Genomic DNA, 20,880 nt, shown 5'->3' with positions numbered 1-20,880 from the left:
GGTCCAATGTTCTAAACCACCTGCAGAGCAGAGAAGCAGAGACACAGAGTTCACAGCTGGAGAAGAAGGCCTCACTAGCCCCTTTCTGCTGGGTGAGGTGGTCCCTTCAGAAAGAAGATGCTCTGGCAGAACACTGGCACTGTCACCAGACCAAAGCCTTCCACCAAACCAACCCTTAACCTCCTACATTACCTCACTCAGTTTTAACACACTGCCTCTTCCTATCTGATTTTTTGCAGCAATACTTCAGGTTTGTGTTTGTGAAGTTATCACCACCACAAAAACACCTACGATGCTTCAGGTTGCAAAACCACCCAGGGGGAACAGGCAGGCTCCAAGCAACATTTCTTTTCAGACAGAAATATTTGGCCACCAGGAAAACAAGATATGGAAGCAGCAGCTTCACGGGACCAAATCAGAACATGGAGTATTTTTGAACCTCTCTTGTTCCTGGAGGGCTGGATTCAAAGCCTCCTGGAAACCAAGCAGTTATTTGTATGACTTGCTTCTTAGGCTCTCCCTGGAGCACCTTTCCCAGAGCAGGATTTTGCAGCATGAGGTGACATGTGCCAGACTAGAAAAGGCTGTGTCATGATGAACTTACCCACCACAGCCTTGAGACTGTTCTCCATCAGAACACAGCTCTAGTGATCTAAACACATCCAATTTAGCAACCAAACCATTTCTAAGGCTGCTGATCTAGCTCATCACTGATGCCCAATGTTTTCCTCTTCTAACCCACTGCCACTGTAGACACAGCTGCCTTGTTATACCTCTACTTTGTATACTTTGACAAAGGCAGAGCAAAAAGTAGTTATTTTATGCTAAGGAGGAAGCCCTGAACAAAGAGAAAAAAAAATTACTGAAAACTGGCAAGTTATACACATTTTACGAGTCTCGAGGAGAGAAATTTCTCCAGTGGTTTTTAATAAAATGGATACATTGTCCCATAGTGTGTGATAATGCCTCCTTTTGTTATAGAAGGAATATACTTTGACAAAGGCAGACAAAGTAATCCAGAACTGCTGTACCAACACAGCAAGGGGAAACATATAACATGAATTTACTGCTAGCAAAAAGTGCCATCAGTTGAATCACAGAACATCTCTACCAGCATTCTTGAACATTATTCTAAATATGTTGCCTGAAGTGAGGCAATTACTGCTACCCAGGTATCAGATCAGCAGCTGCCCACTATAAACCAGCAGCTTCTGGCTAAATCTATGCATTTGATGAGGCTGTGGCATCAGCTGAAGAACCTAACTGAATAGATGTAATTGCTTTGCTTGTGGCTTATCCCTAACTGGCTCCAAAATGGCACATTTTACTGAATGGATCATCTCACAAGCCAAGGAAGCAGCAGACACAAAGAAGAAATAAGAGTTATTAAACAGCTATAGCTTTGTTTTGAAACACAAAACACTTGCATGCTACATCACCACAAAAGAAAAGGCAGAAAACACCTACTGAGGTCACTTATTCTCAAGAGAGCAAACAGGACTCTTCGTGGTCCTCCATGTTGACAAAAAGTTAACAAGATTTGGTTTCCTTTGGTTATTTCTTACTTGGTGGAGCAGTATAGGGATGTCATTTTTTCATGAGCAGCAGCAGGTTCAGCTAAAGGAACCTTCACCTCCAGCTGCTGACACCTATTCCCAAACTGTCCCTCCTAATTGCACTGCTGTAATTTGGTGTTTGCTGGCACTGTGAACTGGTTCAAGGAGCAGGCTGGTTATTTTTCATCTGGATGCAATAGGCCTTCCATCCAAAACACATCTGCAGAGTGGCATTAGTACAGACATGGTGGCTAGGAGCAGAAGGAAATTATTTTAGTTTTGCCACCATGACAAACATCCATTAAACTATACAAATAGTGTATTTGTGTATTCTCTGAATATAAAAGTGCAGCTGTGGTGATCTACAGCTTCATAGCCCATTGCAGAAGACAGAGAAATGCTGACAGCAGGTAATCAACAGATCCTTCTGCAAGAGCAACAAGTACTCAGCATGTCTGTGTTTCCCAGCTTTTTAAGATTACAGCTTTCATGTCTTCTGAAGAAAGGACTTTAATTAAAAATGGTAAAAAACCCCAAACAAACAAACAAAAATTGAAGAAAAAAATGGCAACCTTTTGTTGCCTGACATTCAGGTATCCTAACCAGGCACATACAAGAGCCAAGGCAAAAGCAGTTCTTTCCTTCTGGCTGAAACATGAGCTTAAGTCAATGTCCAAAGCAGGGTTAACTTACATTTGTTGACCTTTAATTCCACCATCTCCTTTACTTTGACTGGAAACCTTTTGGACAGAGTATTTACATGATTCTGAAAGGCTGTTGGGTACAGCAGCTGTTTGACATGTTTGGGATAAGCTACATCCATATGCCCACCCTTGCTCAGGGAAGATGGAAAGCCCCATCATCTTCATTAATGATCCCTTCCTAGGCTCCACAGCACATCCTGAATATTTTTCTGGGCTCTCATCTCAGGAAAGATCTGCTTCAGATCTTGGTCCATCAGTTCAGCAAGAGCTAAGCCAGCCTGCACACCTTCTCAATTGCATCAGACTGCACTGCACATTGGCTTGACAGCACCAAACATCTGGCCAGACATTAAAAACCTTTGCCAAAAATGCTTAGGGTGGACCCACTTCAGCAGCTGATTCAGCTCTTGTTTTAATCACATGGAAGGATCAGCAAGCAGGAAATCTTGTTTGAGGTCACTGATGTCAACCTGGGTTTGTATTTGTTTCTAAAAGAGGGCGAGTCTCAGGCTTGCAGGATGTTAAGAGCTGTTAATTGCAGCTGAACACAGCTCAATGCTAGAGTTTTGTGGTTTTTGTTTTTTTTTTTTAACTTTAAAGGAGAAAACTGATGTTTATTTAAGAAATTATGCAGCTAATGCAAATCAGAAATCTGAATGTGTCCAGAGTGTTATCTACTTAGGGTATTTTTCCTTCATGTGGCTAGTGTATGGCACCTTGAACATTCAAACAAATGCAATTAAAAAAACAGAAATAAAATTATGCCTTTATGTGCTTAATTAAACCAGCAGTTGTGAAGTTGGGAAGGTTTACAGAATGCAGAAAAACACCCAAAATGAAAATAACCTCACAACACAGAACAATTCTTATTCAGTTACTGAGCTGAGTCAACTGTGGAAATGAACAAGCAGCTTGAGACCAATTGCCTTCTCTGGGGATGAAGTCAAAACCCCAGAGGAGCTGCATTCTCAGAGAGATCTCCTACTGAGCTACTCAGTTTGCAGTTGGATTATGAGGAGTTGGAAAGCAAGGGCAGGGAATAAATCTGATACAGACTGGGAACACTGACTGCTTTTCACAGCAAGCCTAAAAAACAAGCTCAACATGAACAATGCTCTTTGTGCTTTACAAGACACTCACCTATCACTCTCCTGTGCTTTATATCACTTCTGAATTTCAACAGATGCACACAGCTCTAATATTTCTATTTTTATAAAGCAAAGAAAGAGCTTAAACTGGACTGGACTGGTCTTTTTCAGCCTAGATGATTCTCTGAAATGTTTACTCACCTACATGAATAAACCCTAAGGAAAACTTGCACTAAAAATTCCATTTGACACTCCAGAAATTTCACCTGAGGAAGGGGCACATGAAGAGGCAGCAAGAGTGCAGTACCCCACAGGTCATCCAGGGGAGAACCACCAGCAATGCTGCAGCCAGCATAAATCTGACATCCCTCAGCAGCAGGGAGAAGGTTAACTGGTGAAACTAGAATGAAAGGAAATCAAAATACATAAAGCCACATTTCTGGGGAAGGGAGGTATCCCATTCACGTGCCTAGGTTAAGCTGAAGTGCACAGTTACTGCAGTAAAAAATTCCAAGTGAAGGTTTAGTGCTGGGGTAAGGGTTTAGCATCACTCTGTGTGACAGGGACAGCCAACACACACACAGTCAGATCACACCCTGAAGAACAGCTGGAGTGGGACCAGCAACCTGAGCACCTCCCCCATTGTCAGCCTTCCCCTAAGGGCAGAGCACATTCCTCACAGCCCTCTAGGAGATGGCACTCTGCTGTCTTTTGTGCTTCCTGCCAAATGTTTGCTGTTCCTCCTGTAGAAGTTGCAAAGTCAATGGGGAGCATGGCATGAGCCATACATAGGTTCTTAATTTAAAAAAAAAACAAAATAGATGATGCTTATCATGCATGATCAGAGCACAACCAGATCCACACAGACCCACGGGGGGCTCCTCCTCCCTCTCTCTCTTGCACACTCCCACTGAACATTTTCACTCGAGGTCTGAGTTCTCATTTCCTTTAACCACAAAGCAGTTTCTCTGGATAGAAGCCAAAGAGCACAAAAGCTCTTGCTAGCACTAGCCTGCATTTTGTTAGAAGAAACACAATCTTGGTGATTTAAGGAGAGCTTCGGTTCTAGAAGCAGCCATGAGATCAGGCCACTGCAGTGGGAGACTGAGCAAGTCATTTCTCTAAGTTAGCAGTGAACCTTGCAGAAATTCAGATGGCTGTGAGTAGCTGGTAGCTGTGAGTAGCTGGTAGCTGTGAGTAGCTGGTAGCTGTGAGTAGCTGGTAGCTGAGAGTAGCTGGTAGCTGTAGCCCAGACAGCAGAGGCCATGGAAGTGGCCATTATTAAACAGAAGTTTGATGCAAGCAGTAAGTGCCTCATCAGAGAGAGACATTAAGGAGAGGGTAGCTTTGCACCTTCTCTTAGGAGAGGACAGAAAAAACTTTTCAGAATCCTAATTTAAGCTACTGTGCATTGATACAGATGGCTCTGCATCTTCCTGTTCACAAATGTTTCTGGAAAAATGTGAACAAAGAGGAGTATTTTCGTAAGAAAAAATGAATGGGTAGGTTTTCCTCCACGAGGCATCTCAGACAGCATTGGAGTTCTTTTCTCTGAAGTACATGCATCCTAGCAATCAGATTTAGTGCTATATTTTAGTTTAATGGCATGAAAAACATTTACTGGTAAGAAAAAATAGTATAAGCAAGGAGAAAAACAGCTGTCAAGTCACCTGGGGAGAGAATGAAAGTTTTTTTCTCTGTCAGACCTTGCATACTGAACTTGGATCCAGAAATCCACACTACAATGGGTTTACTCTGCTGAAGAAATTATGATTCTCAGACACAGAAATGAAAAGGGGAGTTTCCTGCCCATGGAGTCTCCAAATGGCTCCCATGAATTGGAGTTGTCCTCACAAAGCAGGTCAGCTCAGACAGCAAAAGCTTCAGCAAGATGCAGTGAAGTTTCACAGATGAATTCAGTTGAATGCAGAAGGGATGAGAAGCATCCCAGAGAACAGGTTATGCTGTCAGTCTCTGAATTGCAGAGATCTTTGGAAACACAAGTATGACCAAAGTGTAGCTTTATCAGAATTACAGCTGAGTACTCCTGTTCCCAGTTTGGCTACAGGTGAGAAAGCAGGCATTTAGCCAATCTGCCCAGGCAATTAGAACAAACTTCTTTCCTCCAGTAGCCCTGGATAGTTCAATCTCTTTTTTCCTCCTTTTTCTGAGTGGTTAACTCCAAATGGATTCAACCCTATTTAGAAGCTCCATTTGAAAAGCAGGTAGGTAACTGAAGCTGTCATGATATCAGTTTCAGCAGAGCATTTTGTTCTCTTTCAAGAAGCATTTACACCAACTTCCATAGCTACTCTGGTTCCACACAGGACTCTCTCTTAAAGCCTTCAGTAAGTGCCAAGTCCACCCCCCAGATAAACTGCATGCTGGCACCTACCCTTCATCACTCAGTTAAGCAGATGTCCACCCCTCACCTGCACACAATTTCCAAGGCAGTCAGAAAAGCCTAGTAGAAAAGTTAAAATGTCTCCAGGAATAACATTTTCCACATCCATCTCTGCCTCAGCAGAGCCTGGAGTTCTTGCAGGAGCCCAGGATTCAGCTTCATCTTCAACTGTCCTCTACCAGTAGACAGCAACATGGCTTGGAAGAACAAGTACTCCATGCTCTCAGCTTGGAAAAACTCCAGTTTAATTTGGGGATCAGTCACTGTAGGAAGCAAAGGAATGCTGAGCCAACAGGAGAGTCAGTCAGCTGCATCCTGAGCTGCAAGCCTCACTCTGGCTTACTGCACTCTGCCAGCTCGGCTGGGAGAGGAAGGATTTCTTTGCTGAGCACTCAAGAGCCACAAAATCAGCAGGAAAAAAAAAAAAAAAAATAGGCCCATGCAGTCAATATGGCAAGATCTGTAGTGATACAGACTGAAAGCAGGAATGAGGAGACTTTAGCAGCGTGCTGCAGTCTCCATTCAAGCAGGGATCTCACAAAGAGCTATCACCAAAGCACAAAGTGGATTTCTACAGAACCAGCTCAGTCTGATGTATCCTGTAAGGCACAGAATCCTCTTGGGATGCCTCCTTGCATTCTTTCAGTGAGCAAGGTTTAAGGCCTGGAGTAGCACATTACTGCCAAAACAAAATCACTTCATGCTTACCCTGAGCTGTGGTGCATCCACATGGAGCAAAACTGATCAGCCCCATGCCTCACACCAAAGGGAGGAGTAATTCAAATTTAGAGCACTGCACTACTGCTTTCCTGGGACAAATTCAGATAAGATATTCACTGCTGCCACTCAAAACCTTCACCAAAAATACAGTTAAGCAGGGGGGAGAAGGTCCCCATTTAAAACTCTCAATTTAGCATGCAAGTCCAAGTAGAAACTGTTTCCACATGATCTCGAGTGTCACATGGTACACAGAACCTTAGTGGGCAGGTCCAGATGCAAACTACAAAGACAAAAACTGCTGATGAAGTCCAGCTCTGGCTTCTCTTTGTACAAGTGCATTCTTCCCTAGGACTTGAAAGGTCCACTTTGAACTGGGCAAAGGCATATACCTGGGGAAGGGGACAGATTCAGAAGGATCTTGACAGGAAGAGAACTGTTCATAGAATCATAGAATCATAGGGGTTGGAAGGGACCTCAAAGATCATCTAGTCCAACCCCCCCTGCCAGAGCAGGGCCCCCTAGAGTACATCCCCTAGGAACGTGTCCAGGTGGGTTTTGAATGTCTCCAGTGAAGGAGACTCCACAACCCCCCTGGGCAGCCTGTTCCAGGGCTCCGTCACCCTTACAGTAAAAAAATTTTTTCTGATATTCAACTTGAGCCTCCTATGCTCCAATTTACACCCATTACCCCTTGTCCTATCACTGGTCACCACTGAGAAAAGCCTAACTCCATCTCCCTGACACTCACCCCTTACATATTTGAAAACATTGATGAGGTCACCCCTCAGTCTCCTTTTCTCCAAACTAAAGAGACCCAGCTCCCTCAGCCTTTCCTCATAAGGGAGATGTTCCACTCCCTTAATCATCTCAGTAGCTCTGCACTGGACTCTTTCAAGCACTTCCCTGTCCTTCTTGAACTGAGGGGCCCAGAACTGGACACAATACTCCAGGTGTGGCCTCACCAATGCAGAATAGAGGGGGAGGAGAACCTCTCTTGACCTACTAACCACCCCCTTTCTAATGCACCCCAGGATGCCATTGGCCTTCTTGGCCACAAGGGCACACTGCTGGCTCATGGTCATCCTCTTGTCTACTGTTCCCATAGTGTTACTGCTTAGCTGCATATTGCAGCAATAGTCATCTCCAAAAGTACAACACAGAAAACCACTGCAGCCCCTTAGCAATACTAGGTTGGATATTAGAAAGAATTTCTTTCTGGAGAGGGTGCTCAGCCATTGGAATGGGCTGCCCAGGGAAGGGGTGGATTCTCCATCCCTGGAGATATTTCCAAAGAGCCTGGATGTGGCACTCAGTGCCATGGGCTGGGAACCACGGGGGGAGTGGAGCAAGGGTTGGACTTGATGAGCTCTGAGGTCCCTTCCAACCCAGCCAATTCTATGATCCTGTGAGCTCTAATGTCACCGAGCCACCATGTAACCCAACCACCTTTAACAGCTGTTTCCACCTCTCTGAAGTCATTGTCACCCCCCCGGGACAGTGACACACACTTTAATCTCAGTGGTTTACCCCCACTACCCCTGAATTGCTGTTTTTGTAGCCAGGGCAGACCTAAGAAAATGAGCCCGGGTTGGCCCGTGCAGCTGGGAACCTGAGAGTCCCAACCACCAGCTCCCCCTGCTCCCTCCTCTGCAAGGGATTGCTGCTGAGTTCCCTGGCTCTGGGCACCGCTCCATGGGCCGGCACCACGGCAGAGGAGCAGGGCTTGGATTTGATGATCTGAGAGGTCCTTTCCAGCCCGGCTGACTCTGCCTCCCGCAGGATAAGGCTGTACCAGGGCAACGGGGACCTGCCCAGAGCAGGAGCTGCCTTGTGCTCCTCCCTGCAAGGCGCTGTTGCCACCTGGTGGCACCGAGAAACAGCAAAAAACCCTCCTAAAACACCTCCCAGCCCTGAAGGACAGGAGAGCTCCCCAGCAGCACGGTGAGGGCTCTGCAGACCCATGGGAGGGGGAGGACAGGGTGTAAAGTCCGGAGCTTCTGCAGGCTCGGACAGCAGCACCAGGCTTGTGTCCCCATCCCAAACCCAGAATTCCTGCAAGGTGCCCCAGGAGCCAGAGGGCATCTGTCTGCAGGCCATGCCACACTGAAGAGGCACAGAACAAGGTAAATCTGGGTCTTGTGAATAATTCATGCAGAAAAAATCTGAACCAACCGTGAACAGAGGCTTCACTTGGGACAGTTTCTTAAGCTGGAGCAGGTAAGGTGCAGAGCTACTTGTAACTAGCTAGAGAGTTACAACAGCTCCAGGCTTGCCTGTCTGCTCACCAGCAGTCTTGCTTTTACCAGCTGCCTGGGCTCCAGGCTGAGCCTCCTGAGGATGTCTTATCACACTTTTTTAACCTCCCAATGCACCTGGTTTCTGTTTGACACAAGTATGCAACAGGTGGGGAAACAGCAACACAGCTGCAGCACTTTTACCTTCAAGTGGGGAAGGGATTTGGAGCTGGGGTTGGGGGAAGGGAAGGTGTGGAGCTGAGCAGAGGAGTTGTTTACATACTACATTTAACACCAGCTTTTTTTTTTTTTTTTGTCTTAATCCTTCAGGTTTGTGCCTCTGTTTTAGTAGAAAAAGAAGAAAAATATTAACTAAACCAGCCTATCCTCTTTAAAAAAATACTTTAAAAATAAATTTAAGAAAAAGTCATTTAAAAAAAACCTCAGCAACATTCATCCATCCTTGTTCTTTAGCCTTATTTCACCATAGCATCCAGGCTTGGGCAGACACACAGATAGCAAACACCTGATTACACTTGGCCCTTTCCTCCTCACAGTTAATGGCAATCAGCAGGGGAAAACCAGCAGGAACCCCCAAAGCATGAAGTTCCTGCAGTGCCCTACACTCTGCCCTACAGACCCAGAAGGACCCAGAAGCCACAATTTTACACATCCATGCAACTTGCAGTGTTACTGTTCTGTAATCATAATTACCAGTGTTTAAATAAATAAATAAAAAGAGCTGGATCATTAGAAGCAGAACACTCTCCTGTCCCTGCTGCTCTGAGGCAGGCTGCCTACAAGTCCCAAACAAGAGGTAACATCAGCCTACATTTAAATCCCCTCTGCCTCCTGTACTGCAAGGCCAGCTCTAAAACTGCTGGGTTTTCCAATTTAAGATGGGCAGGAAATGCTAATCCCACATGCTGATCATCCTTATTAAAGGCTTACCCTAAATCAAGCTGCCAAAACAAGTTAATTGCTGCTCCTCCCTGCAGTTATTACCAGCTCTGTACTGCTATCCCAACACTTTACCACCTAAAAGTCTAAGGGTGAGGTTAATGAGGCAGCTCTCTGGTGTATGTTCAGACTAGCTCATCAATTAACATAAACTTTTTTCTTTTTTTTTTTTTCTTTTTGTGAGACTTTTGCCCTCTTGCCTGATGCCAACAATGGCTAAATTCCCGAGCTCCTGTGACAGGAGGTAGAGAGCTGAGCTGTTGAGCTGTTAGGGTCAAATGATTCCTGAGTAACATAAACACAAGTTCCCCACTTACCCCTCCCTGAGGGGTGCTCTGTGTATGTGCAAACAAGGAATAGTTCACCTCTTGCTCCTGGCTGCAGCAGAACTGGAGCAGAACTCAGCTCTCCTTCCTTTCCTGCTTCTTCCACGTGTTCCTCCATCTCCTAAATCGAGGTGATGTATTGGAATAGGGATGTTTCTGAGACAAGATGATCATATTTTGTGGGGTTAGAAGCCTGGTCCTGCAGGTATCAACTCCAGCAATCCAGGGATCCAACAGGTAAGCTTTTGTTGAAAACCTTCCAGCTGAGATACAGCTCATTTAAATACAAAGATACTATCTCATTACAGGGGTATTTGATACCAGTCCTCTCTCTAATGGGTGTTTTCACTCAAGTACCTGGAAGTGCTGGCTGGTGGGATCAGAGGGCAGGGAAAGAGATGGGAGAGGGCTGCTGGCCGCAGAGACCCCTCTGTCCGTCCGGCTGAGGCGATTCCTCTTGCTATACAGCCCCGCATAAAAGCACCACAAGCTCAGCATGAGAAGAAACAGCTCGACAAAACGCCTGCCGTGCAGGCACCCAGGCCAAGAGCTTGGTAGAAAGTCCCCTCTGTTTTGTTAACTGTGAGGAAAAAAATCTCCAGTTTTCAGCAGAGTTCTTTTTTTTTTCCTTTGAAAACGTCCCATCAGCCGCTGACACTAAAGCACGTGGACAAAAAACCCGCAAACCCCACAGAGCCAGCGATTGAGGCCGTGGCCAGGCGGGGACTGAGGCTGAGGCGGGGCCGTCCCGCGGCCTGGGCGGGTGCTGGGGCAGCCCCTGAGGGCTGAGGAGCGGCCGCCAGCCTGAGGGGCAGCGCCGGGAGTCCAGAAGGGCTTCGGATCCTCTTACTGGACGGCAACGTGCCGGGCGGCCGCTCCTCACCATCCCCGCTCGCCCTGGGCATGCCGGACCGGTACCACTCGGCCCGGTACCGCCCGGCCCGGCCCGCGGGGGTCCCTGGGAGGTGTAGTCCGCTCCGCCCTCAGGACTCTCCGTCCCGGCAGCCCCCGCGCTGGATCCCGTCACCCCCGCGCGCGGCCTGTCGGGCTCTGTAGTCCGCGGAGTCACCCCGCTGCCCGGCGAGCACCGCGAGAGAACTACATCTCCCGGCAGGCAGCGCGGCCCCGGTACCGTTGCGCCCGGCCCGGCTTTCCCCACCCCTCACCCGGTGCTCCCGCCCCCCGCTCCCGCCGCCGCGGCCGAGCTCGGGGTCTGCAGCCCGGAGCGGAGCGGAGCGGCAGCGGGGCGGCGGCTCTGGCTCCCCTGCGCCGGGGCCCGGCATGGCACCGCGCCGCCCTTGGCGCAGGGAGTGTTGGCCGTAGGGGCGGCGGGCTGTCCGGGTAGGTGCGGAGGCAGCCGGGAGCGGGCGGATCCCCCGGAGGCCGTGCGAAACGGGGATCCGCGTCTGAGGGGCCCTGAGCAGGAGCGGGGAGGCTGCGGAGGGGGGGGTCGGGAGGTGCTCCGGGGCGGGGGACCCTGGGGGTGTCCCTGAGGGAGCTGTGGTGGGAGAGTGAGGTACGAGGCGGGTTTAGGGGTCCCTGAGCGGGGCTGTGGGGAGGAGACCATGGAGAGGGCCGGGCCGGGGGTGTCCTGAGGGTTGGTTCTGGGTTGGGGCTTTTCTGTTGCTGGAGGGGAGAGGGCTATCGAGGAGCTCGGGGCTGGGGAGCGCTGGCAGGGAGCGCCTGGAGGTGGTGTGGGGGGGTTGGGGTGCGTGAGGACAAAGAGGGGCGCTGGGGGGTGTGCGGGGAGAGGGGGAGCAGAGGGGAAGCTCTGTGAGGGGCTTACAGAGGAAAGGGGTGTCTGAGGATGGTGCTGCGAGCTGGGCTGGGGTTAGGGTTAGGGTTGGGGGCAGTGACTGCAGGGGCTGTGGGCAGTGATGAGGGCCCAGTGGTGCAGGGAACTACAGTATTGGGGAGCATTCTGAGGTGATGGTAGGAAAAACAGTGCCTGCCCCTGTGTTGCTGTTTGTCACCAAAATGAGGTTCCCTGATGCATCTGTGAGGCACGTTTGGAAAGAACTGACAAATGGGGGGCTGCAGGGAGGAGCTGGGATACTTAGAATGGGCTGGTAGGTTCACGGGGAACTGGAAGTAGAGGAGAAAAAAGGTGTAGGTGGCTCTTTTGGGGAATGAGCCAGGCTCTAACAGCCTCAAATTAGAGCTTTTGCTTTCCTGCTTGTTGCAGCTGCCCAGTGGATGAGAAAGTCTCCCTTTGCCACTGTGTTATGACGTCCCAGCCCTCCCTGGTTTTGCAGAAGCAGATATCTGACCATCCTGCAGGCATGGCTCACTTGAGAGAGTTTGCCAGCCAGGTAAGTGGCAATTAAAAATTTCTTTTCATCTCTTGTATAAAGAGCAGACATAACACCCCCAGAAAATCACTTTTTGCCACTCTTTATCTCTCCTGCACACCTCTCAGCTTAGTCCTGTGGTGGTGTTGGACTGGCAGCCATGCAGAAAGAGAATTCTTTGCCCAGTATGGTGCATTTCTCTGAGGTTAACTTTGCTCTTCTTAGGGAGACAGGACTGATTTGCTCTCTGATTATTTTTTTGAGGGGAAGTCTAGAATTAGGAACAGAAAAGCTGTGCCAGACATACCTTACTGAGGTGTTCATCACTGTAGCCTGAGAAAAATGGTGCTGGTAACCTTGTTGCATGAGAGGCAGTGATATTTGAATGTTTAATGCTTCTGAGAGATATAAGCTTCAGTGGATGTGGTTAAATCCTGTTGTTGGGATGACATTTTCATCAGAGGGATGTGGAAAGATGATGTAGTGACTTGGGACTAACTGCACATTAATATTATTGGCTTGGATCTTCTTGCTTCTGAATTTGGTTGTGGGGAGTGTTTTGATTATTGGCAGATGTCAATGTAGGTCACATTAAACCATGGTTTTGTGACAATTCATGGCATTTTTTTCTGTCCTGCTCCTGGGTGTAGGATTATAATACTAAAAGCTTTAGTGGTTTGAGGTGCTTTCTCCAAGCCTTTTCTGATTTAAAAATGATTTAAAATCATTTAAATGATTTAAGATCATTTAAAAATGATTTGCAATGCATCTTTGTTTGCATCCTGTCTCTCACATAAACTGTTTCTCCAAAGTATCTACAGAATTAAATGCAAATATAGTGCCTGAGTGAGTCATAGTACAGGGAGAGGAATTAAAGGAGTAGGAAAGGATGTTTGTTAGGGCTGAGAGTTCTGTAGCTACAGAGGAGGTTGCTCTGAAGCTTTTTTTTTTTTACATAACACTTACTAATTAAGCTTATCAGAGTTCCAGTGGCCTCATCTCTGAATTTTTTATGCAAATGTAAGGCAGTGTCAGATTGTGTCATCCCATGTGTCTGGTCCTGGAATAGGAAAGCTGCCTGTGTTGTCCATTCCTTGGGTTTCTTCAGAAATCCTTGATGGGACCTCCTAATCTCTTGTGACAGAGGCTTGCTGGAAGAGCAGTAGGAAGTGACCTCTTCACCAGAGTTTAGCAGTGGTGGGAGGTGCTGTGAAAACTGAGACTTGGATTGGGATGTCAGAGGACTTGTCTTTGATTCCTGATGTGTAGGGTTACCTCAGGCAGATCCCCAAGCTGCTTTCCCTCTGTGCCTCCATTTCCCTGCCTCAGCTCTTTCCTTGGCTGCCCTTTGCTGTGTACCCAGAGCACAGCAGGCCTCTGGGCTTTCTTGGGAGCTCTTGCTGCTGGATGGTGTATTTGCATTACAGTGTTTAAAGTTCTGTTTCTAGTTTTGCTTTTCTTTATGTGACCTTGAAGAAGCTGTTCAGGTTCTCTGGCTAAGTAATGCTTCACTCCTTTGAACCAAAAGAATACTATCTGTGAGGCACGTTGTGAGTCTCAGCCAAATTTCTCTGTTTCAAGGTGCTGAACATGAACTTCCCTCTTCTCTACTCCAGAAGTCCCAAATTGTCCCAGGTTTAGCAGATGGGAAGAGCTTTGCACAGATATCACACAGACAGGGAAGCTTTCAAATAATTCCAGAGACCAATCTGATTTCCCCAAAGAGAACATGGTGCCTGCTGCAGACATCTCTGGTGGTGGCCCAGGATTTAGCATTCCTCGTGCCTTCAGTGAGTGGCTCCTGATGGCAAACACACCTGTGATGCCAGATCCTTCTTTCCTGTGCTGTGAGATGAGATCCTGGAGGGCAGAAGTGAAGCACATTGCCAGCAGATCCTCCTCATCCCTCTCCTACTTGTTCCCTTCCTGCATGTACAACCAAGATAGTGCTTTGTGTCTTCTCTGCTCCCAGGGGCTGTTCATGCCTGACTGGGACATCTCTGCTCTCAGTGGGGAGAAACAGCATGAGGCTTTTTGCTCCAGAACTGCTGTGTAATTGACATTCAGTCAAGCAAAGAGGTTTGGTGAGGTGACATCCCTGAAAGGCTTCAGGCATTGTGTAGCAGAACAAGGAACAGCCCCTGCTCAGCTGCCTCTTCAGACTCTGGCCTTGAGCTCTGCTTTGCAGTCCTGATAGGTTCTGTGAACGTGGAGGAAAGTGGAAAGATCCCAAGCAGGTGAGCAGTTGCAGAATGATTATTAGCAGGTGCTAATAAGCTTTTTTGGGGGGTTATCTATGCTCATTTTTGCAGGTGTAAAGCATTTCATCTGTTAGGAAAAGGACATCTCCTGCTTGTTACATGCCTCAGGGCAGTGATCTGCAGGTGCAGGTTTTTTGGGGTAGGGGTGAGTCAGGCTACACAGAATGCATTCTTCTCCTCTCCAGCTCCCCCCTGACTGCAGCAGTGTGCTTCTTTTCTGATGCTTCTCTTCTGTTCCAGGCATAACAACATTTGTTCTGCTGCTGAGGCACTGACCTGAACATTTGCTCTTCAGTTGTGAGTTACCATGTGGCTGCTCCAACAGAAATTTTTAAAATACACTCTTGCTTCTGAGCAGATGTACTCCAGGGCATTGTAATCTTATCTACTCCACAACATATCACCTGGGAATGTTTTCTGTTGTGCCCACAGTGGTAGTTCCCAAGGTGTTTTGCTGAGCAGGTGTTGGCCTGCTTGAATCAGGGATGGGGCTGTTTCCTCTGCTGTGTTTACAGAAGCTGAAGAACTTTGTTAGATTTCTGGTCCTGCAGCAGTCATCCAGGAGGCTGTAACCTGGCTGGATTGATTCTCTACCACTTTGTCCCATACTTGCTCAGTAGATTCTGGCTAAGTTGTGTGATTTTTGGCAACTCTGTCAGGGTATGCACATCCTCAGGCTCTGAAGCATTTCATACTGAGCTCTGAAGCATTTCCACATCAGCTTTGAAGTGACAGGTACTGGGAGAAAGTATTTACAAAGTTTCATGTTCTAACCTACTGTGGTAGTCTTGGCTCTTCATCAGAGCTGTAAAAATTTTTGGAGCCCTTTGGGCAAGTTTCCATGTGCTTGTCAGCAAGGTTTGTCTCCTTCACTTCCCCCACCTGAAATGATTCCACAGAAAACAGCATAAACAGACACTGAAGTGTGGAGCTTGTTTACAAAGCTGCCTGTGATTACAGAGCCCAATAAATAAGGTGTTAGTCAGCCTGATAAATAGTCCCAAAAGCTGTCTGCAGCAGCCAGTGCTCTTAGGTTTAACATCTTGTTCTTGAGGAATCACTCCTGCTTCTTTGATGTGTCATTCCTGGCTGATGATGGGAGCAGTAACTTACACCTTGACATTTCCCTTCTCATGGAAAAATTATTTACGTGGGAGGGAAGTGAATTTGTCTTGCAGGGTTGTTTCCCTGCAGGATTCCTGTGTATGCTGTTTCCTTTCCCAGCAGAGCCAGGTGTTCCTGGGAGGTGATCTTTCTCTCTCTTCTCCCTGATGTGTAGTTGGCTGATGTGGGGAGCAGCATTTTTACCCTGTTGGAGGATGTCTGTGCAGGGTGATGTCTGGGCTGCCCCTTCATGTAAGGTGGAAGCTGCTTCTGGCCTCTCAGGAGCCTGGACTAGCCAGACTGATCTCCCTGTGCTGCAGTCATTATTCTCCTGTTGTCTCCTGGCATTTCTCAAGCTCAAATCCTCATCCTTTCCCCCTCCTCCCTCTCTCCAGTCCCTGTTTATCTCCTGCTCCTTTTCAGCTCTGCGTATCCCCTCCAGTCTGTTTGCAGTGCATTTGTTCAAAGTACAGCCTGTTTGGGGGTTGCCATGGATGCACAAGGATATTGGATTATCCTTCTGTTTCCTGGACTGGATGGATGTTGAAATCCTGCTCAGAGAGATGGCTGTAAGGCTCACTCCAGGCCTGGCTTCCCCGTGTTGCCAGGCACTGGGTCACAGAAGGCAAACAACCTGGAATGGCTTAATCATTAAGCAGCAACCTGGGGCTGCTCAGTGATGGCCCTGCTGCCAGAACCTGCTGTGAGATGGAAGAAGGCAGCTGCCCTGTTCTCAGATAAAGTCTCTGCCAGTTCAAGGCCCCTGCAAGGGAGTTGTCCTTCAGAGGGATGTGGTGGAGGTGAGAGTGAGAAGTTCTGGGTGTGGAAAACTCCCTGGAATGGCTCAGCTGCTTCCTTTCGTTCAGGCCAGCTTTTTATTTCTTTTAAAATTAAACTTACTACTTAAAAAAGGCAGAAGAAACGTCACCACAAATAACCCTTCAGTAGCATGAAGCAAAGCAGGACCTCCTGGTCTGCAGCTGGGCAGGGTGAAATAGCATGAGAAAACAATTCTGATTTCCTCCCTTTCTTGTCCATACTCATCTTAATAAAGAGTTAACTTGGAAGCTGCTGTTAAGGAGTCAGTATTTGTCCCATGATGGTTGTGTTTGTAGCTTCCCAGTTGATGTGCTGATCTATTGAGGGAAATGCTATTTGCTTCTGGGCATGCCAGCCAGAGGAGAGGCTACTCCAGAAAAGCAGCTCTGCAGATGGAGTCTCCATGCAGCTCTCCTGTCTCCTCTGGGATAGGTGCTGTCCTTCCAAGAGATGTGAGGCTCTCTCTGCAGACATCTGAGTAGAGCTGGGCTGGATGCGGCCTGGAAATCAGCTGCTGTGAACTTATATTAATGGAATATTTAATCCTCCCTACGAGTTGGGTAGGGTGCAAATCTTTCAAATCATTGCCATGAGTGCAGGAAGACAGAGTAAGGAAACATCCTTCTGAGCTTCCTATGGCTTCTTGCTTCTGAGGCCACAGCTTGAGTCCTGTGTCCAGTTCTGGGCCCCTCAGCTCAGGAAGGAGCTTGAGGTGCTGGAGCAGGTCCAGAGAAGAGCAAGGAGGCTGGGAAGGGATCCAGCACAAGTCCTGTGAGGAAGGGCTGAGGGAGCTGGGGGTGTTGAGGCTGGAGAAGAGGAGGCTCAGGGGAGACCTCATCACTCTCTCCAACTCCCTGAAAGGAGGTTGGAGCCAGGGGGGGTTGGGCTCTTTTCCCAGGCAACTCTCAGCAAGACAAGAGGGCACAAGAGGTCTCAAGTTGTGCCAGGGGAGGTTTAGGTTGGACATAAGAAAGAATTTCTTTCTGGAGAGGGTGCTCAGGCATTGGAATGGGCTGCCCAGGGAAGGGGTGGATTCTCCATCCCTGGAGATATTTCAAAAGAGCCTGGATGTGGCACTCAGTGCCATGGGCTGGGAACCACGGGGGGAGTGGAGCAAGGGTTGGACTTGATGAGCTCTGAGGTCCCTTCCAACCCAGCCAGTTCTAGGATTCTATGTTTTCTCATCTGGATCTTCAAAAGAAGGCTGCTGGGTTTGGTGCTCCTTGTCTGTCTTTTATTCAGTGTGCATGAGCTCCTGGAGCTGCTTTGGCACCCATTTGGTGGCTGCAGTTGAGCAGGAGCTGATGCTTTCTGTAGAGATATTTGTGGTCATTCTCCTTCTGGGCTTCTCTCCCCTTCCTCCCCCAAATTCCTGCAGGGGTGGAAAGCCTGTGTAAAAAGCTTCTCCCCTTCCTCTCATCTGGGATGTGTTCTGTCCTGAGTTTCTCAGCATGTGGAGGGTCTGTGAGTTTCAGATGAGTTAAACAACACAGTAGATGCCCAGAGATGGTAAGAGATGAGCTGGGCTGTATGGGTGGGTATCCATGGCACTCTGCAGGCTGCCCTGGGCATTCAGGGACTTTTCCCATCTCTGCTTCCTTGTTCAGCACTCCAGGGTAGATCCTGAGGAGCTGTTCACCAAGCTGGAGAGGATTGGCAAAGGATCATTTGGGGAGGTGTACAAAGGGATTGACAACCGTACCAAGGAGGTGGTTGCCATCAAGATCATTGATCTGGAGGAGGCTGAGGATGAAATTGAGGACATTCAGCAAGAGATTACAGTGCTCAGCCAGTGTGACAGTCCCTACATCACCCGGTACTATGGCTCCTACTTGAAGGTAAGGCAGAGCTGGGGCAGTTCCCTTGCCAACAGCTTGGGGGGGCTGATGGGTGCTGCTGCAGCTGGTGGTGGCACACAGCACTGGGAAGGTGTCCAGTTTGTGGGTGTCAGCATGGCAGCAGGAAGAGGAGTGGCTCTGCTCACTGTATTTATGCAGTCTTGAAGAATGCTGGGCTTTAAGACACTTGCAAAGCACAGGGAAATAAAGTGCCTGCTTACAACGTGGTCCCGAGAGTACTGGAGAGAAAATTATTCATTGAAGATGCTGAGTTTGTGGAATACTTTTCCAAAATGCCACGGTTTTAAGGTAGTACCACTGAGGGCTTTAGGACCCTGGAAAGAAGAGGAGTTTGAAACTCTACTTGGTGACCATGTGATCATCATTTCATCAGAAATGGTGAAAAGAACCTGGTGAGAACAGATTTCAGAATCCTCAGTGGAAGCTACTGGTAGTGATGACCAGCTAGAGGTGTGTGTTCACTGTGGCTGCAGAAAACAGTTGTTGAGCCCTTCAAATCCTAATTTTTCAAAGGCATTTTCTCAGCCTTTTGCTGAATATAATGGCCCAGCTGTAGTTTCTTGGATCTGCTGCTTGTCTCCTTGCCAGGATTCTGTGAACCTCAGTCTGGAGATTTCTTCTTTTGCTTCTTACCCTTCAAGCTGGCAGTTCTTTTAATGAGATCAAGGCTGCAAAGCTTCCCTGTCATTGTCAAGAAGGAGATGTGCTGGATCTGTTGGAGTTAAATGACTCCAGCCTGAGAATATGCTGATCTCTATGGGCTGTGTAGTCTGGTGCCTGTAGGGGCATTAAGTTTGCTTGCTCAGATAATTCTGCAGACTGAGAAAAACAAATGTACTGGGTGCAGGCCTCCTGTCAGTGCTGGGTCAGCAGGGGAGACTGAGCCTGGAGCTCCCTCCTTAAGCCTCTGAGGGCTGTGGTGTGCAGCAGCTCCTGGGTTATGTGCAGGACTTGCAGTCTCTGGGGTGTTTCACTTTTCTCTCTGCTTTTGTTGTTATCTTTGCTCTGGACTTGTGCTCTTGCTTGCAGGGCACCAAGCTGTGGATAATCATGGAGTACCTGGGGGGTGGTTCAGCGCTGGATTTGGTAAGTACATGGTAAGCTCTGGACCCTGAAAACACCTTGGCTGGAGCTTTGGTTTCTGAAATGCCCCTAAGCCAGAGGCTCACTTGCCACACAGCATCTTTTTGACAGCCCTGTGCCTGAAGGATAGGACAGACCTGCTGGTTCTGCACATCCTAGAACAGGAAATGCTTGCATGGAGCTCAGCTGTCAAAGCACTGTTCTTCTGTGTGCTCTGCCTGACAACAGGGAGAGCCAGTGAACTGCAGTGTGACAGCAGTTGTGAGCAGTGTGAATCCATGCTCCACCTCAGAAGAGTTTGTGGTGTCGTTCAGGCATCAAGCTCAGCAGGAACCTGGTCTAGGATCAGGATTCCCAAGTGTTTGATAATACAAATGATGTCTAACGAGTTACCTCAGATTGTCAGGGAGTACAAATGCAGAATAAGCACGTGGGCAAAGTTCTGCTGTGCTGGATTCTGTCATAAGATTTTGGTTTTCTCCTTAGGACAAAAAAGCCTGTTTTTCCAGAGCAGTAAGCTAAGGCCACGTAATGAAAACTGCTGAGCCTGCACTGACATGGATGAAGGGTGTGTGTGGGGGGCTGTCATCAGCAGAAGTCATCTTAGTGTCAGAACTTCAATTATTGCACTGAGAAGGCTGGACTTGTTTAGAGGAGAACTGATGGAAAGGAGAAGAGCCTTGATAAAATATGCCATAGCCAGAGGGTAGAAGTCTTGTCTTGGCTTGTTGCAGTGGCTGAAATTAAGTTCCTGCATTCAAGCAGAGACCTGAACAAGCAAAACTGCCAAGATGTTTTGTTCACCAGTGTATTTCCAGGCTAAAGTGAGAGATGAGCATCCTGCTCTTTGTCTGGGAAGCCTTTATTAGAAACCCCCCAAAGATATTTCCATTTGATGTTGCCAGGTGCAACGTCCACTTTGTGTGCACAGCACTAGGTATGCAGCAGGTGCTTCCTGCTGAGTATGGCCAGCTTGGCCAGGGTTTCTAACAAACAAACTGAGAGGTTGGAAAATCCAAGACATCACCTCCTTTAAGTCACCTTTCTGCCCTCCATCAGCTGAAGCCAGGACCCCTGGAGGAGACTTACATAGCTACTATCCTGAGAGAAATCCTAAAGGGTTTGGATTATCTACACTCTGAGAGGAAGATCCACAGGGACATCAAAGGTAGGCTTGGAGAGCTCAGCTCTCTTTCTTGTAAGGGATATTACTAACGTAAAATTCAGAAGTATTACACAGCAATAATCTGAGAGGTTTCAAAGATGGTTCCTTAGTGCTGCTTTTCCTGTTGGGTTGCTTGTTTATCAATGTGCTGCTTGTCATTTTATTGCAGCTCATGTTTTTCCTGTCTTTAGAGTGTAGAGTAACAGTAAGGATCTGTAGCTCTTCTCTGGCAGACAAAGCAAAGGAGTCAGTGAAAGGCAAGCTCAAATATTAGCTGACTCTCAGCTCTGTCTGGACATCAGCTTT

At 47.9% G+C, this 20,880-nt stretch overlaps 1 protein-coding gene across 3 annotated transcripts in view; it reads left to right on the top strand.

The window, feature by feature from the left end:
- Positions 1–20,880, top strand: part of STK25 (serine/threonine kinase 25) — a 289,606-nt gene that overhangs the window by 260,238 nt on the left and 8,488 nt on the right. The window contains exons 2-6 of one of the 3 annotated variants that reach the window (XM_071751675.1): positions 11,198–11,333; positions 12,178–12,304; positions 18,075–18,305; positions 19,356–19,412; positions 20,469–20,577. In XM_071751675.1, coding sequence (XP_071607776.1) covers positions 12,218–12,304; positions 18,075–18,305; positions 19,356–19,412; positions 20,469–20,577 — 484 coding nt within the window. In that variant the 5' untranslated portion in view covers positions 11,198–11,333; positions 12,178–12,217. Of the gene's footprint in view, positions 1–11,139; positions 11,334–12,177; positions 12,305–12,547; positions 12,629–18,074; positions 18,306–19,355; positions 19,413–20,468; positions 20,578–20,880 lie in introns of those variants that run through there. The other 2 variants (XM_071751673.1, XM_071751676.1) reach the window with 2 other exon arrangements.

Source organism: Heliangelus exortis, chromosome 9, assembly GCF_036169615.1.
Source record: "Heliangelus exortis chromosome 9, bHelExo1.hap1, whole genome shotgun sequence".
In the NCBI taxonomy this organism is placed as follows: Eukaryota; Metazoa; Chordata; class Aves; order Apodiformes; family Trochilidae; genus Heliangelus; species Heliangelus exortis.
This window is presented reverse-complemented; position numbering and strand designations above follow the sequence as displayed.